General features: G+C 58.7%; 1 protein-coding gene across 1 annotated transcript in view; it reads right to left on the minus strand.

The window, feature by feature from the left end:
• Positions 1–350: 350 nt before the first annotated feature.
• The window catches only part of LOC136002699 (E3 ubiquitin-protein ligase HUWE1-like), a gene marked incomplete at both ends in the record, with an annotated part of 36,356 nt that continues 18,839 nt past the window's right edge, over positions 351–17,867 (minus strand). The window contains 20 exon segments of the mRNA XM_065657959.1: positions 351–530; positions 955–1,166; positions 1,834–2,033; positions 2,498–2,564; positions 2,820–2,962; positions 3,359–3,529; positions 4,578–4,773; positions 5,668–6,059; positions 6,646–6,787; positions 7,816–7,992; positions 8,462–8,543; positions 8,632–8,759; positions 9,767–9,919; positions 11,638–11,907; positions 12,835–12,930; positions 13,023–13,145; positions 14,100–14,336; positions 14,953–15,184; positions 15,717–15,839; positions 16,911–17,127. Coding sequence (XP_065514031.1) covers positions 351–530; positions 955–1,166; positions 1,834–2,033; positions 2,498–2,564; positions 2,820–2,962; positions 3,359–3,529; positions 4,578–4,773; positions 5,668–6,059; positions 6,646–6,787; positions 7,816–7,992; positions 8,462–8,543; positions 8,632–8,759; positions 9,767–9,919; positions 11,638–11,907; positions 12,835–12,930; positions 13,023–13,145; positions 14,100–14,336; positions 14,953–15,184; positions 15,717–15,839; positions 16,911–17,127 — 3,541 coding nt within the window.

The raw sequence follows: 17,867 nt of genomic DNA on the forward strand, positions 1-17,867 counted from the left end.
CACCATGATCCCCAGAAGCCAGCATGACCCCCCAGAAGCCAGCATGACCCCCCAGAACCCACCATGATCCCCAGAAGCCAGCATGACCGCCCAGAACCCACCATGATCCACCAGAACCCACCATGACCCCCCCAGAACCCACCATGACCCCCCCAGAACCCACCATGATCTCCAGAACCCACCACGACTCCCCCAGAACCCACCACAAGCTCTCAAGACCCTCCAAGACCCAGCACAACCCCACCAAGACCCACCAAGACCTTCAAGACCCACCACAACCCCAAAGTCCCACCACAACCCTTCAAGCCCCCCCAAGAAGAGTGGACCCAGGCATCCGGGGTGGGCGGTACCTGGAGAGGTCGAGGCTGTGGGGCACCCTGGCCAGGTCGTTGACCAAGCCCTTCTTGAGGAAAAGGCGGATGATGTTGTTCATGCCGTTGTGCTGGGGTTTGGTGGCGCTGCTGTAGAAGCTGGAGGTGGACGGGCAGGACTCCATGATGGTGCTGATGATGCACATGACGGCCTGGAGCCTGGCGGTGGGACAAACGGACATGTCACACCCCGTGGAGGACACCTGAACCTCATGAGGGACATCTCGGCCTCATGGAGAACATCTCACCCACGTGAGGGACATCTCAACCTCGTGAGGAACATCTCAACACCACAAAGGACATCTCAACCCCGTGAGGAACATCTCAACCTCATGACAGATGTCTCAACCCCATGAGGAACATCTCAACCCCGTAAGGAACATCTCAACACCACAAAGGACATCTCAACCCCGTGAGGAACATCTCAACCTCATGAGGGACGTCTCAGCCCCAGGAGGAACATCTCAACCCCATGGAGAACATCTCAACCCCACAAAGAATGTCTTGCTCCCGTGGAGGCCACCTCAACCCCCCGAGTGTTTTCCGAGGTCACCGGTGGCCGGGCCGTCCCCGTGTCCCCTACCTGGCGTGCTTCTCGGTGCTCTCGGCCATGGCCAGGGCACGGCCCAGCGCCGCCTTCACCTCGTTGACCAAGGCCACCTGGGCATCGGTGCCGGAGCCAGCAGCCGCCAGGCTGGCCAGGAAGAGCCGGGCCAGCGCCGGTGTGTCCTTGTCCTCGCTGGTCCCCGTGTGGGGCAGCAGGTGGTCCAGGACAAAGGCCAGAACGCTGCAGTCCTAGGGACAAGGAACAAAGCGGGGGACACGGGGACAACAGGGGGTCAGACACATCAAAACAGCCCCGAGTTGTCCTGTTCCTGAGGTGGGGGGGGTTGGGGACACGGGGGGACAAAGGGATGGCAGGTGATGGGACATGGAGGGAGGTGGTGATGGGTACACAGGTGTTGGGGTGACAGGGGACACCAGTATGACAAAGGACACCAGTATGGGGGGCACAGGAGGCACCAGCATAGGAGGGGACACCGGTATGGGGGGGACACCGGTATGGGGGGGACAGGAAGCACCAGCATAGGAGGGGACACTGGTATGGGGGGGACACTGGTATGGGGGGGACAGGGGACACCAGTACACGGGGTGACAGGGACTCTCAGGTGACCCCGTCACACCAGGTGACAGGGACCCTGGGGTGACAAAGGGTGACAAACCCCCACAACCCCTCAAAACTGCCTCCGTGACATCCCTGGGGGCTCCCTCTCGGTGCCACCGATGTCCCCGACTGTCCCCAAGTGTCACTGTCCCCTCCTCAATATACCAGGTGACACCACACCTCGACGTGTGGGGTGACAACTCCCCAACTGTCCCCCTACAACTCCCAAAAAATGCCCCCACGGTGTCCCTGGGGGGCCCCTCCTTGGTCCCCAAGTGTCCCCAGTGTCATTGTCACCTCCTTGATGAGCTCAGACTGTCCCACGGAGTAGCTGTAGTTGGCGATGAGGCTGGCGATGCCCACGTAGGAGCGCACCAGTTCGGCCAGTAAGCGCAGGATACTGGAGGTGGGGAGGAGGGGACGGGTAGCCTTGGCCCGGGGACGCTCGTCCCCACGGTCCCCGTCCTTCTCCTTCCGCCCCTCCCCGGGGCTGCCACCTGCGGGGGACACGGTGGGGACATGAGGGGACATGAGGGGATACTGGAGGGGCTGGGGATGGGGACATTAGGAGGCTCAGGGGGACATCGGGGGCTCAAGGACATGGAGGGGACATTGAGGGGTCTCAGGGACATTGAGAAAACATTGAGGGACTTGGGGACATGAAAGGGACATTGGGGACATCACGGGGTTAGGGATGGGGACACTGAGGGGCTTGGGAATGTGGAGAGGACATCGAAACACTTGGGGGACGTGGAGGGGACATGGGGGGCTAAAGGACACAAAGGGGATGTGAAGAGCTTTGGGGACATGAGGGGACGTTAAAGGTCTTGGGGACACAGAAGAGATGTTGTAGGGCCTTGGGGACAGGAAGGGGACCCACAGCGGACGTTTGGGGGTTCAGAGACAGACAGGGGACATTGGAGGGCGATACTGAGGGGACACTGCGGGGAAACGCCGCTACCTTCTCCCTGGGGGGTCCCCGAGGGCGGCGTCTCCGCTGTGGCTCCATCAGCACCGAAAACCTGGGTCTGTGGGGGCCGGGTGGGGACATCAGAGCCGGGGGGGGCCCCCAAAACCCCCATGAACCTCCTTGCACCCCAAAATCTCCCCACACACCCCAAAAACCCTCCCCTTCCCCAAATCCCCCTCCCCGCTCAGCACCCAAAATCCCCCCCCAGCACATCAAAAATCCCTCCTTGAGCCCCCCAACCCCTCCCAGCACCCCAAAAATCTCCCCTTGAACCCCCCAAATCCCCCCCCCAAACCCCCAAACCCCCACGGACGTTGATGGCGAAGCCGGCGGGGGGGTCGAAGTCGGGGGGGGGCCGCGTGAGGCTGCGGTACTGCTGGTACATGTCGTCCCCGATGTCGGACAGCAGCTGGCTCACCTCGGGGGGGGCGGCAGTTTTGGGGTCCCCCTTGTCACCTTTTGTGGGGGAAAAGTAGTTAAATAAGGGAGGGGCCCCTAAAGAAAGGATTGGGGGGCCCCCCCAGCAAAGAAAGGGCTTGGGGACACCCCGAAATTATCACACTTCGGGGGGGAACACGTCCCCCTGGGGACACCCCGGTTCTGGACACCAGGTCTACCCCAATTCTGGAGGCACCCCATTTTTGGGGGGGGGGGGGGCACTCCACTCTTGCAAGGGGTGCCCCAGTTCCCCCCCCACCCAAGTGCACCCCACTCCCTGGGGGCACCCCAATTCACCCCCCCGCACACAGGAGCACCCCAATTTTCTTCCCTCTTCCCTGCTCCCAAACTCCCCCTTGGTACAGGGGGGTTAATTCCCACGGGGGACCCCCCCAAAAAACATGAGCGGGGTACCCTCATCGGGGGGGGCGTGGTAGGCGGCCAGAGCGTTGAGCATGTCGTAGATCACGTCCTTGATAGGGTCGGGGATGGGGGGCAGCGGCGACGGCTTCACCGGCGTCGTCTTCACCAGCTGCACTGCGTTGGGGCCCTTGATGCGCAAGTTCTCAAATTCCTCGTCCGAGGCTGCGGCGGGGGGGAAAAAAGGGGGGGTCAGGGGGTCCCCAAAAGTTGTGGGGGGTGCCCTGCGTCACCCTATAAAGAGTTCGTGGGTGCCGGAGCTGTAGGGACACGTTTTGGGGCTAAAAAGACCAGTAGGACGCGTTTTTGGGGGCCGGATGCGCGGGTTCTCAAAATTCCTTGTTTGAGGCTGGTGGGGGGCAAAAAATAGGGGGATCAGGGGTCCCCAAGGGTGGGGGCGTTCCCAAGGGTATGGGGGACCCCCTGTGTCATCCCTATAAAGGGTTTGTGGGTGCCAGAGCCGTAAGGACCCATGTTTAAGGGGTAAAGGGACCCAAAATGGGGCTAAAGGGACCGCTGGGACCCATATTTGGGGTGTAAAGGGACCCCATAACCTCTATTTTGGGGTCACAAGGACCCCTGGGACCCCAATTTGAAGCCCCAAGCCCCCTTGGGGGTATAGGGACTGCAGTTTGGAGCTCCGAGACCCCAATTTGAAGCCCAAATCCCCCCGGGACCCCAATTTAAAGCCATGAGCCCCCCCAGAACCCCATTTTATGGTTACAAGGACCCCTGGGACCCCAATTTGGAGCTCAGGGACCCCAATTTGAAGGCAAATCTGCCCTGGGACCCCAATTTGAAGCCACAATCCCCCTCAGGACTCCAGATTGGGGTTATAGGGACCCCTAGAACCCCAGTTTGGGACTCAGGGACCCCAATTCCAAGCCCAAATTCCCCCTAGAACCCTATTTTGGGGCTATAGGGACCCCAATATAGAGACCAGGGACTCCAATTTGAAGCCCAAATCCCCCTGGGACCCCAATTTGGAGCTCAGGGACCCCAAATTGGGGCTCAGGGACCCCAATTCGAAGCCCAAAACCCCCCTAGAACCTCATTCTGGGGCTACAGAGACCCCAGTTTGGAGCTCAGGGACCCCAATTCAAAGCCCAAATCCCCCCCAGAACCCCATTTTGAAGGTGCAGGGACCCCCATGCCACCCTGCTCTGGATCCAAGGGCCCCCCGTGTCCCCTCCGTGTCCCGCCGCGGTCTCACCGGTGCCGGAGCCGCGGGGGGCGGGCAGGGCGATGCGCACACAGGCCGTGGCCACCTCGGTGAAGAGCTGGGGGCTGCGGCAGGCGGCGGGACCCAGCACCCGCAGGATGTAGTTGATCTCGCGGGACCCCAAACTCCCCGAAACCACCCCCGACGTGGTGCTGCCCGCCCCGCTGGTGGCCGCCGAACGCACCACCTGGGGACACGGGGACATGGGCATGCTGAGGGGACCCCCACCCGACCTGGAGCCCTGTGAGCCCCGTCCTGTGCGAGACAGAGCCCCCCGATCCCCATCCCAGTGTCCCCTTGTCCCCAGTGTCCGATGGACCCCCAGTTACCCGATCCCTTTGTCCCCAGTGTCCCCTGAACCCCCATCTCCTCCACCCCAGTGTCCCCTGGAGGACCAATTCCATAATCCCCTTGTCCCCAGTGTCCCCTGGAATCCAAATTTTCCGATCCGTTTGTCCCCAACCCCTCAATTCCCTGATCCTCTTGTCCTCAGTGCCCCCAGCTCCATGATCCCCTTGTCCCCAACTCCTCCACCCCCTTGTCCCCAACTCCCTCACTCCATGATCCCCTTGTCCCCAACCCCTCCACTCCATGATCCCCGTGTCCCCAACTCCTCCATCCCCTTGTCCCCAATTCCACGATCCCCATGCCCCCAACTCCTGCATCCCCTTGTCCCCAACTTCTCCACTCCACAATCCCCTTGTCCCCAACTCCCCCACCCCCTTGTTACCAATCTCTCCACTCCATGATCCCCCTGTCCCCAATTCCATGATCCTCTTGTCCCCAATTCCATGATTCCCTTGTCCCCAACTCCATGTCCTTGTCCCCAACTCCATGATTCCCTTGTCCCCAACTCCATGTCCTTGTCCCCAACTCCTCCACTCCAGGATCCCCGTGTCCCCAACTCCTCCATCCTCTTGTCCCCAATTCCATGATCCGCTTGTCCCCAACTCCCCCATGTCCTTGTCCCCAACCCCTCCACTCCAGGATCCCCTTGTCCCCAACTCCTCCACTCTGTGATCCCTGTGTCCCCACCTCCTCTAACCCCTTTCCCCCGCCGCGTGTCCCCTCGTCCCCCCACCTTCTCCATGGTGTGCCGCAGGGTGCAGGGCTCCTCGATGATGTGCCGGAAGAGGAGGGTGAGCAGCGGGAGGAAGCCGGTGAAGGCCGAGCTCTGGCTGAGCCCCAGGATGGTGCGGGTGCTGCGCAGCTCGGCCAGCAGCAGCGCGTGCTGGTGCTGCCGCGTCAGCCGCAGGCACAGCCGCAGGGCAGCGTGCAGCGTGTCGGGGTCCACCGGCACCCCCAGCATGCTCACGCAGGCGCGCAGGATGGTGGGGATGGATTCTTCGGCCAAACCGCGCACCGGGGGGGTGTCGGGACCCTCCCAGGCCGTGGGGTCTTCTTGGGAGGGGGAGAAGGGAGATGGGGACGAAGGTGCGGCCGAGGTGTCGTCGTCCGGTGGGGGGTCTGGGGCTGTGGGGACAAGAAACGGGGGTGAGCATCCCAAAAAGGGAGACACCCCCATGGCCTCCCTGACCCCCACATGGCCTCTCAGACCCCATTATGGCCCCCCTGACCCCCCCGTGGCCTCTCAGACCCCATTATGGCCTCCCTGACCCCCCCATGGCTTTTCAGACCCCGTTATGGGCCCCCCGACCTCCCCCAAAAAGGCTGGCACCCCCCATACTCTGCCTGACCCCCCCATGGCCTCTCAGACCGCCCCATGGGCTCCCTGACCGCCCCCCCCATAGCCCCTAAATCTTCCTCCCAGCCCCAAATCCCAGTCCCGTACCCCCGTTTCCCCCGAGCTCCCCCCAAACCACAGACCCCCCAATTTTGCGGGTGCAGGGACATGGGTCAGCCCCCCCACAGCTTTTCTGACCCCACCATGGCCTCCCTGACCATCAATTTGAAGCCATGAGGCCCCCCCGCCCACGACCAAGTTTTGGAGCCACATAGATCCCTGGGACCTCTCTGACCCCACCATGGCCTCTTGGACCCCCCCCCCCCCCCAAATCCTGGCACCCCCCCATGGCCCCCAATTCCCCCACACACTCACCGGGGGGCTCCTCCTTGCCCCGTCCCTCCGTGTCCCTCCCGTCCTCGCTGTCCCCTCCTGTTGTCCCCCCTGCTTTTCCCGTTCGGGGGGGGCGCAGCAGCGTCAGCATCACCGGCCGCCGGTTCCCCGTCTCCTCGTTCACCTGGGGAGACAGGGTGACAATGAGGGGGGGACAACGTGACAATGAGAGGGAAGAATGTGATAATGAAGGAGCAGGATAATGGAGGGAGTGGGACAATAGAAGGGGTGACAATGAGGGGGTGTCCCCTCCTGGGGGGGTCCCAGTGCCCCCAGTACCTGCAGCATGGTGGTGACCAAGACCAGAGGGTGGGTGACAATGAAAAGGGTGACAACCCGGGTGGGGGGTGACAAATCGGGTGGGGGGTGACAACTGGGGGGGCTGACAATGGGGATGGTGACAATGAGAGCAAGGTGACAATAGAAAGGTGACAATGACGCAGAGTGAAAATGGGGGGGTGATGATGAGATGGGGTGATGATGAGATAGGGCGACAATGGCACAGGTGACAGTGAGGGGGAGGTGACAACAAGGTGGTGACAAGGAGAGCTGCCCCCTTCCCAGTAGTGGTACCAGTGACCCCAGTACCTGGATAAAAATGGGGTGACAACAGGAGGGGTGTGATGACAAGAACTGGGAGTCAACCAGGGGAGAGGTGACAATGAAGGGAGAGGTGACAATGAAGGGGAGAGGTGACAACGAAGGGGTGTCCCCAGCATGTCCCCCACACAGTGGCTGTCCCAGTGCTCCCAGTACCTGCACCATGGAGATGAACCGGCCGAAATGGGCTGACAACGAGGGGTGTGATGATACAAGTGGTGTGACAACAAGAGGGAGGTGATGACAAAAAAGGGGGTGATGACAAGAAAAGGGTGACAACGAGGGGGGAGGTGACAATAAGGAGAGAAGTGACAACGAGGGGGTGTGCCCAGCTTGTCCCCCACCCCGTGGGGCTCCCAGTGCCCGCAGTATCTACACCACGATAGTGAACTGGCCAATATCGGCTGACAATGAGGAGTGTGATGATACAAGCGGTGTGACAACGAGAAGGGAGCGATGATGAGAAGGGGGTGACAACAAAGGGGGAGATGATGATGTGGGGGTGTTCCCCGTGTGCCCCTCGCCCTGCGGGGCTCCCAGTGCTCCCAGTACCTGCACCATGGTGGTAAACTGGACGGTGTAGCGGCGGCGGCCGGCGGTGAAGCGCACGCTGGGCTCGCCCCCGCGCCAGGCGGCATCGATGGTGCTGTTGTTGCTGGCGCTGTAGCTGCACCAGCGCCCGGAGCGGTCGTCGAACCAGCGCCACGTGTTCCCACCAAACTGGAGATACTGGGAAGGGAGCGGGGAGGGGTCAGCTGGGTGTCCCCACACTTATGTCACCCGCTCGGGGTGACGCCAGGTGTTGTGTCTGGATACGGTGACACGGGCATGGGGTGATTGTCACCGTCACCAGGAGCCCGTGTCACCCCAGGACCCCGTGTGACCCCCCTCCAGGACCCCATGTCCTCATCCAGGACACAATGTCCCCCCCAGGATCCCATGTGTCACCCCCAGGACCCCATTTCCACCCCCATGACCTTGTGTGTCACCCCAGGACCTTATCTGCCCCCTCTCAGGGCTCCATGTCCCCCCCAGGACGCTGCGTGACCCCCCCAAGACCCCGTGTGACCCCCACAACCCCATGTGACCCCCCCCAGGACCCCATATGAGCCCCCGAGGACCCCATGTGACCCTCAGGACCCCATATGAGCCCCCCAGCACCCCATGTGAGCCCCCAGGCCCCCCCCCCAGCCCCCACCTTGTTCATCTGCGCCCTCCGTTTAGACGACACGGCCGTTTTCTCGTAAAAATCGATGAGCAGCAAAACTGGCGTGATCCACCTTTTTGGGGGGAAAACACCCCAAATCATCAATAGAGGGTTTTGGGGGTGCTGGGGGGGGGCTGGGGGGGGTCATCCCCCGCACTTACTTGGGGGTCTGCACCTCCTTGTGCTCTTTGGCGGCCTGGAGACAGGGCTGAACCACCTCCAGGAGCTTGATGAGAACATCCAGGACGCAGCTCGATTCCACCACCCGCGCACAAGGCAGCTTCAGCTCCTACAAAGACGCAAAAGAAATACAAAAAAATTCCAAAAAAAATACAGATACACCCCGAAAAAAACCCGAAACTGCCCTCAACCTAAAAACAGCCCCCAAAATAAGCAAAACCCTGTAAAAACACCCTCAAAAACCCAAAACCACCCCCCGAAAAAGCCTAAAGCACCCCCCAAAAAAACCCAAATCACCCTCAAAAAAATTAAAGCAACCCCCCAAAAAAGCAAAACCCCCTAAAACCAGCCCCCAAAACCCAAAACCACTCACCAGAAAGACAAAACCCATAAAACCACCCCCAAAACCACTCACCAAAAAACCAAAACCCCATAAAACCAGCCGCCAAAACCACTCACCAAAATAACAAAACCCCATAAAACCACCTCCATAAAACCACCCCCCAAAACAAGCCAAACCGCTTTCAAAAAAACTAAAAGCACCCCCCAAAATAACCAAAACCCCCTAAAACCAGCCCCCAAACCACCCCGCAAACAAGACCAACCCAGAAATACCGCAAACGACCCTTAAAAAACATAAAAGCGACCCCCAAAACAAGCAAAACCCCCTAAAACCAGCCCCAATAACCACTCACCAGAAAGACAAAACCACTCCCAAAACCCCAAAACCACTCACCAAAAAACCAAAATCCCATAAAACCAGCCCCCAAACCACCCCACAAACAAGAGCAACCCAAAAATACCCCAAACCACCCTCAAAAAACCTAAAACCAACCCCCAAAACAAGCAAAACCCCCTAAAACCAGCCCCCAAAACCCCAAACCACCCAAACGACTCCAGAATTACCAACATAAAAACCCCAATTCCTCTAAATCCCCCCCAAAAAACCCCAAAGCTCTGCACTTTCCCTCAAAAAAATGCCGTTTTTGAGCAGAAACTCCGCGTGAGGAAAACGCGGCGAAGGTTTCAAACGCGGTTATGAGGAAAAACGACCCCGGGGGTGTCTCCCCCCGGCCATATTTTGGGGTGTCCCCCCCAAAAGTTTTGGGGTGTCACCTCGAAGAGGAGGGTGAGGAGGAGGATGCGCGTGGCCAGGTTGGACGCCTGGGGTAACGTGGCCATTTGGCTGATCCACTCGGACACGGTCTTGGTGTCGCTGGTGGTGAGCGGCAGCGCCGCCTTGATCAGCACGTCCGCCGCGTCCCACACCTGCAGGAAAAACGGGTTTTTTGGGAAAAATGGGGGGCTGGGGGGGAATAAAGGTGGGTTTGGGGGGAGAAAAGGGGTTTCAGGGGGAGAAAAAGGGGGTTTAGGGGGGAGAAAAGGGGTTTTAGGGGGAGAAAAAGGGTGTGAGGGAACAGAGGGAATTTGGCGGGAAAAATGGGGGGTTGAGGGAAAAATGGGGTTTGGGGGGAAATAAAGGGGGTTTGGGGGGAGAAAAGCGGTTTTAGGGGGAAAAAAAGGGTTTTAGGGGGGGAAAAAGGGGTTTCATGAGGAAAAAAGGGGTTTTAGAGGGAAAAAAAGGCATTTTGGGAGAGAAAGGGTGTGAGGGGAACAGAGGGAATATGGCGGGAAAAATGGGGGGTTGAGGGAAAAATGGGGTTTGGGGGGAAATAAAGGGGGTTTAGGAGGAGAAAAGCGGTTTTAGGGGGGAAAAAAAGGGTTTTAGGGGGAAGAAAAGGGGTTTCATGAGGAAAAACGGGGGTTTAGAGGGGAAAAAAAGGCGTTTTAGGAGAAAAAGGGTGTGAGGGGAACAGAGGGAATATGGCGGGAAAAATGGGGGGTTGAGGGAAAAATGGGGTTTGGGGGGAAATAAAGGGGGTTTGGGGGGAGAAAAGCGGTTTTAGGGGGAAAAAAAGGGTTTTAGGGGGAAGAAAAGGGGTTTCATGAGGAAAAAGAGGGGTTTAGAGGGGAAAAAAAGGCGTTTTAGGAGAAAAAGGGTGTGAGGGGAACAGAGGGAATATGGCGGGAAAAATGGGGGGTTGAGGGAAAAATGGGGTTTGGGGGGAAATAAAGGGGGTTTGGGGGGAGAAAAGCGGTTTTAGGGGGAAAAAAAGGGGTTTTAGGGGGGAAAAGGGGTTTCATGAGGAAAAAGGGGGTTTTAGAGGGGAAAAAAAGGCGTTTTGGGAGAGAAAGGGTGTGAGGGGAACAGAGGGAATATGGCGGGAAAAATGGGGGGTTGAGGGAAAAACGGGGATGGGGGAGAAACAAAGGGGGTTTGGGGAGAAAAAAGGGGGGTTTAGAGGGAGAAAAAGGGGCTTCAGGGGAAAAAAAGTGGGTTTTCGGGAAAGAAAAAGGGTTTTTGGGAAAGAAAGGGTGTGAGGGAAAGAGAAGGGATTTGGCGGGAAAAATGGGGATGGGGGAAATAAAGGGGGTTTCAGGGGAGAAAGAGAGGTTTTATGGGGAGAAATACGGTTTCAGGGCAAAAAAAAGAGGTTTCAGAGGAAAAAAAAGGAGGTTCAGGGGGTAAAAAAGGAGTTTGTCAGGGACCAGAAAGAGGATATGGGGGGACAAACTGGGAATTTGGGGTCAGAAATGGGGTTTTGGGCCCAGAAATGGGGTTTTGGGGGTAGAAAAAGGGGTTTGAGGGGAGCCAGAAGGGGATTTGGGGAGAAAAAAGGGGGTTTTGGGGGTCAGAAAGGCAATTTGAGGGGGGACAAGAAGGGTCTGGGTGGGACCAGGAGGAGGTTTTGGGGGAAAAAAGGGGGTTTGAGGGGGAGCAGAAGGGGATTTGGGGAGAAGAACGGGGGATTTGGGGTCAGAAATGGGGTTTTGGGCTCAGAAAGGTGGTTTTGGGGGGTGAAAAAGGGGTTTGCCGGGCACCAGGAGAGGATTTTGGAGGCAGAAAACAGCACCGGGAGGAGGGGGAAGGCGACGGGGGGTACGAAAACGAGCGCGGAAGACGACGGAAAAAAGCAGATTTTGACCTGCTTGACCACCTGCCGCAGCACCGAGTCGCGGTACGCGGCGCCGTTGCGTTTCACCGCCGTCATGATGAGGTCGCAGACGCGGTAAACGGTGTCGGGCAGCTCGTCCAGCAGCTGCGAACAGCCCGGCAGCATCGAGTCAGTGAACGCCAGCAGCTCCGAGGCTTCCAGGGGTTCGGCCCCTTCGAATTTCTCCAAGCATTTGGCTTCTTCTTCTTCTTGGCGCTCGCGGGCGCGACGTTCTTCTTCTTCTTTGCGGCAGGCGGCTTCCTGAGGGGAAAACGGTGAGAAATGGGGTCCCGGAGGGGAACACGGGGTCAGAGAAACATAAATGATGTGATAATGGGATAAATAGGGTTCAGAAGGGGAAAACAGGGTCAGAAAGAGACGATGAATGGGGTGACATGAGGATGAATGGGGTCCAGGAGAGGAAAACGGGGTCAGAAAGACATAAATGGGGTGACAAGGGGATAAATGGGGCTCAGGAGGAACAAAATGGGGTGACAAGGGGATAAATGGGGTCCAGAAGGGGAAAATGGGGTCAAAAAGACATAAATGGTGTGTCATGGGGATGAATGGGGTTCAGGAGGGACAAAATGGGGTGACAAGGGGATAAATGGGGCTCAGGAGAGACAAAATGGGGTGACAAGGGGATGAATGGCGTTCAGGAGGGACAGAATGGGGTGACAAGGGGATAAATGGGGCTCAGGAGGGGAAAACGGGGTCAGAAAAAGATAAATGGGGTGACAAGGGGATAAATGGCGTTCAGAAGGGACAAAATGGGGTAACAAGGGGATAAATGGGGCTCAGGAGGGACAAAATGGGGTGACAAGGGGATAAATGGGGTCCAGGAGGGACAAAATGGGGCTCAAGGGGTGGAAAGTGGAGTCATGGGGTGGAAAAAAAGGGGGTTTGGGGGCATAAAATGCGGCCCGGGGGGCACAATATGGGTTGGAAAGGGCACAAAAAAGCGGTCGGAATGAGAGAAAAAGGGTCAAGGGGGCACAAAATGGGGTTGAGGTGGCACAAAAATGGGGTCAGAATGTGGGAAAAAGGGTCGAGGGGGCACAAAACGGGGCCGAGGGAACACGAGCCCCGCAAAGCAGAGCGTGAGGGTGGGAAACGGGGGCTGGGGAGGGAAATGGGGGGCTGGGGGGTGCGTGGGTCCCACCCTACCCCCCCATGTCCCCTCCCCACCTCGGGGGACTCGGCGCGCTGGTCCATGGGGATGTCCTGGCCCAGGGACATGGCGATGGCGCGCATCATCTGATCCTCCTCCGACATACTCAGGTCCTTTTTTTGCCGGGGGGGGGGTTAGGAAACGTTTTAAAGGGCGGGGAAGTTTTGGGGCCCCCCCCGGCGTCTCCCCGGAGCCCGTTTCTTACCCGGACGACCCCCCCGATGAGGGGGGGCGGGTGGGTGAGCAGGTATTCGGTGGCCTGTTCCATGGTGTTGGTGTTGAGCAGGGCCTCCATGGCGTGCTCCCGAGAGAAGCCCATGTCCATCAGCTGCGGGGAAAAAAACGGGTTTTGGGGTTAGAAAAGGAGTTTTTGGGAAAAAAGGGGAGTGGTTGAAACAAATAAGGGGGTTTGATGGGGAAAAAAAGGGTTTGAGGGGGACCAGAAGGGGATCTGGGGGGACAAAACCAGAGGTTTGCGGGCAGAAAAAGGAGTTTGGTGGGGAAAAAAAGGGGTTTGAGGGGAACCAGAAGGGGATTAGGGGGGGGAAAGGGAATTTGGAGTCAGAAAGGTGGTCTTGGGGGTGAAAAAGGGGATTTTTGGAAAAAAGGGGAGGGGGGAAGGGGGTTAAAAGAGGGTTGGGGGGGCAGAAGAAGTTTTTGGGGGGATCAGACGAAGTTTGGAGGAACCAAAGGAAATTTGGAGGGACCAGAAGACGTTTGGGAGAATCAGAAGAGGTTTTGGGGGACAAAAAAGACTTTTGGGGGGACCAAGAGAGATCCGGGAGAATCAGAAGAGATTTGGGGACAATAGAAAGTTTGGGGGACAAGAGAAAGTTTTGGGGCACCAGAAGAAGCTTGGTGGCGACCAGAAGTTTTTTTGGGGATCAGAAAAAGTTTGGGGGGACCAAAACAGATTTGGGAGAATCAGGAAAGATTTAGGGCGATCAGGAAACAGTTGAAGACAATAGAAAGCTTTGGGGAGACCAGAAGTTTTGGGGCGACCAAAAGTTTTGGGGCAACCAAAAGTTTTCGGAAGACCAAAAGTTTTCGGAAGACCAAAAGTTTTGGGGGCAACTAGAAGAGGTTTGGGGGTGACCAGAACGGATTTAGGGGAACCAGAAAAAGCTCTCGGGGGAACCAGAAGCTTTCAGGGGATCAGAAGACGTTCGGAAGAACCAGGAGGTCTCAAGGATGCTCAGAAAACCTCTGAGCGAACACGGAGCGCCCCGCAGCTTCCCGAGAGGATTTTGGGGCGACAAAAGCACGTTTTGGGGCGTCCCACCTGCTGCAGCTGCTGCTGGTTGACCTGCGGCTCCCGGCGGGGTCCCCCCTCGTCGGCGCCCCCCGGTTCGTCGTCGCTGGGCCGGGGCCCCTCGCGCTCGCGGCCCAGGCGCTGCCGCACCAGCGGCTCCCCGCGCAGGATGTGGCACAGGATGGCCAGCATGGACTCGGCCATGCGGCCCCCGTACACCTTCAGCGGGCGCCGGTTCCACAGCTGCTTGATGCACGTGAACGCCGCCTGCGGGGGGACATCGAGGGGACGCTTGGGGACATGTCTCAGGTGGGTTTGGGGGGGTTTCGGGGGAGGGAAAGGGGATTTGGGGACCCTCCCCCCAGCTCATGTCCCACCCTGGTGGGTGGAGGATCCCTATGTGGCGGGGGGTGTCACCCCGAGTCCCCAGGGTGGTCTGTGCCCCCAAAATGTTGGGGACATCCCCCGTGTGCCCACGGCCCTCTTGTCCCTCCATGTCCCTCTTGTGCCCTCATCCTTCTTGTTCCCCCATCCTTCTTGTTCCCTCATGTTCTCCATCTCTCCTATATCCCCCGTGTTCCCCCATCCCTTTTGTCCCATGTCCCCTTGTGTTCCCCATATCCCTCTTGCCTCCCCATGTCCCCTGTGCCCCGCGTCCGCATGTCCCTCTTGTCCCCCATATCCCCCATCCCTCTTATCCCCGTGTGTCCCCTGTGTCCGTGTCGCTCTTGTCCCTGTGTCCCCATGTCTCTCTTGTTCCCCCATGTTCCCCGTGTCCCCCATTGTCCCCTGTGTCCCCTTATGTTCCCTGTGTCCCCCCATTCCTCTTGTTTCCCCTTGTCCTCCATGTCCCCCGTGTTCCCCACGTCCCCCGTGTCCCTACCTTCTGGGTGACAACGAGGAAGCGCAGGGCGCTGAAGTGGGGCTGGCCGGGCGCGGGCGGCTTGTGGGGCAGCGCGTGGGGCGAGTCCAGCACCGTGCTGGGGTTCACCATCTTCTCCACCAGCATCAACCAGGCGTCCAGGAATTCGCCCGTCCCGTCCGGCAGCTCCGGGTGCTCCAGCCCCTCGGCCACCGGCACCTTCCCCCCCATGGACAGCGCCCAGTTGAACGTCCTGGGGACACAAAGCACAGTGAGAGAAAAAGGGAGCAAACGGGAAAAAAGGGGAAAATGGAAAAGGGGAAGAGCAGGGGGAGAAAGGGACGGAAATAACAGGATGGGAAGTAAAGAAACAGGAAGTAAAGAAGCACAAATAAAGTAAAGTTGAATGAACAAGCTAAAGAAAAGGAAACAAATAAAAAAGGAATAAATACATAAAAGCAAAATAAATTAATAAAATGGGCGGGGGAAAATAAAACAGAAACAGAAAGATAGCAAATAAATAAAAGTGCAGTAAAAAAAAAGAACGGTAAACAAATAAAAATAAATAACTAGAGCGAGGATAAACAAATAAAAGGCGAGGGAAAAAATAAAAGGGGGAGAAAAAACAAATAGGAGAGAAAAAAACAAAAGGGGGAGAAAAAAATAAAAGGGCACAAAAAAATAAAAAGGTGGGAAAGAATAAAAGGGGAGGGAAAGAATAAAAGGGGAGGAAAGGCGGGCTGGTTTGGGGTGTTTCTGGGGTGTTTTGGGGTGTAGACACTCACTCGAACAGGGCGTTATGTCCGCCGGAGCAGAGGAACTTCTGCAGCATGAGGTGATAGGGGAACTTGCGCTCGTCGAACAGCATGGGGGACGTGAAGCCCACGGAGCAGATGAAGAACGTCAGCCTAGGGGATGGCAGGGGTGAGGCTCCGCCCACTGCCCTGCCCCGCCCACAGGGTGCTAGGCCACACCCACTGCCACCAAGCCCCGCCCACAGGGCGCTAAGCCACACCCACAGGGCACTAAGCCAGGCCACGCCCCTTCCTCTTGTCCCCACCTGAGGCCACGCCCCCTCCCCAAACCCCACCCCCTTTCCCCAGGCCACGCCTCCTCTCCCCAGAACTGCCTACTCCCTAGCCCCGCCCCCTCCCCAGGCCACACCCCTTTCCAGAGACCACACCCCCTCTTTCCAATCCCCATGTCCCTTGTTGCCAAGCCCCACCCCTTCCCCAGGCCACACCCCCTTTCCATAAGCCACACCCCTCTAAGCCCCACCCCTTTCTCCCCAAGCCCCGCCTCCTTTCTAGAAACCACGCCCCCTCTTCCCAATCCCCTTATTTGCCCTACACCAGCCCCGCCCCTTTCCAGAGACCACACCCTCTCTCACCAATCCCCACTTACCCAGCCCCACCCCCTTTCTAGAAACCACGCCCCCAATCTTATTTACCCTACCCCAGCCCCACCCCTTTCCCCAGGCCCCGCCCCCTTTCCAGATGCCACACCTCTTACCCCACCCCTTCTCCTCAGCCCTTGGCCCAAGCCACGCCCTCTTTCTAGAAACCACACCCATAATCTTATTTACCCTACCTCAGCCCTGCCCTTTCCCCAAGCCCCGCCCCCTTTCCAGATGCCACACCCCTTACCCCACCCCCTTGTCCCTGGCCCCACCCTCACCCCACCCCCTTGTCTCAAGCCCCACCCCCTTTTTAGAAACCACACCCCCAATATTATTTACCCTACCCCAGCCCCACCCCTTTCCCCAGGCCCCACCCCCTTTCCAGATGCCACACCCCTTACCCCACCCCCTTGTCCCCGGCCCCACCCCCTTGTCCCAAGCCCCGCCCCTTTCTAGAAACCCCGCCCCAATCTTATTTACCCTACCCCAGCCCCACCCTCACCCCAGGCCCCGCCCCCTTGTCCCAAGCCCCACCCCCTTGTCCCCAGCCCCGCCCCCTTTCCCCAAGCCCCGCCCTCACCGGAAGCGAGGGGTGGGGGTGTACGGGGGGGGCTGCCAGCTGAGCCCCTTGGTGAGCAGTTTGGTGAGGGCGGAGGCCGTGGCGCGGGCGGCGGCGCTGGGCGCGGGGGCGGCGGCCGGGGCGTGGTGGCTGCGGCGCTGCCGCACCGGGGACCCCACGCACAGCTTCACCAGCAGCCCGAACAGCTCGGCCAGCGCCCGGCCCAGCCGCGACGAGGCTGAGGGGGAGACACACACACACACATGTTAGGGACCCCCAAAAATGGAGGGGAACCCCAAAAATAGGGGGGGGAACCCACACCCGGCCCCCGAGCCCGGGGGAGCCCCAGAGTCCAGCCCACAGGAGAACAAGGGGACACTGGGATGAGGGTGGGGGACATGGCAAGTTGGGGAGCCTCAAAATATCGGGGGGCAGCCCAGAAATATTGGGGGCACCCCAAAAATATAGGGGATCTGGGGACCCCTAGATTGAGTCCGCAACCCCAAGGGGGATCCCCCAATGTCCAGCCCATAGTAGAACAAGAGGACACTGGGATGAGGGTGGGGGACACCGTGAGGTGGGGAACCTTGAAATATAGAGGAGCAGCCCAGAAATATACGGGGACACCCCAGTAATATGGGGGGGCACCCCAAAAACATAGGGGACCTGGGGACCCCTGCATTGAGTCCCCAACCCCAGAGGGCACCCCCAATATCCAGCCCAGGGGACCCCAACGTTCAAGCAGCACAAGGTCAGAATATTTTAGGGCCACCCAGAGTGTTTTTTGGGGACCTCAGAGTATTTTAGGGGCCCCCAGGTGTTTTTGGGGGCCCCCCAGGGTGTTTTTTGGGGTCCCCAGAGTATTTTGGAGCCACCCAGGGTGTTTTTTGGGGACCCCAAAGTATTTTGGGGCCCCCCAAGGTGTTTCGGGGGGACGTTTTCAGCCCACCCGGGATATTTTTGGATCCCCCAAAGTAT

This window comes from Caloenas nicobarica, unplaced genomic scaffold (genome assembly GCF_036013445.1).
Source record: "Caloenas nicobarica isolate bCalNic1 unplaced genomic scaffold, bCalNic1.hap1 Scaffold_1573, whole genome shotgun sequence".
Classification (NCBI taxonomy): domain Eukaryota; kingdom Metazoa; phylum Chordata; class Aves; order Columbiformes; family Columbidae; genus Caloenas; species Caloenas nicobarica.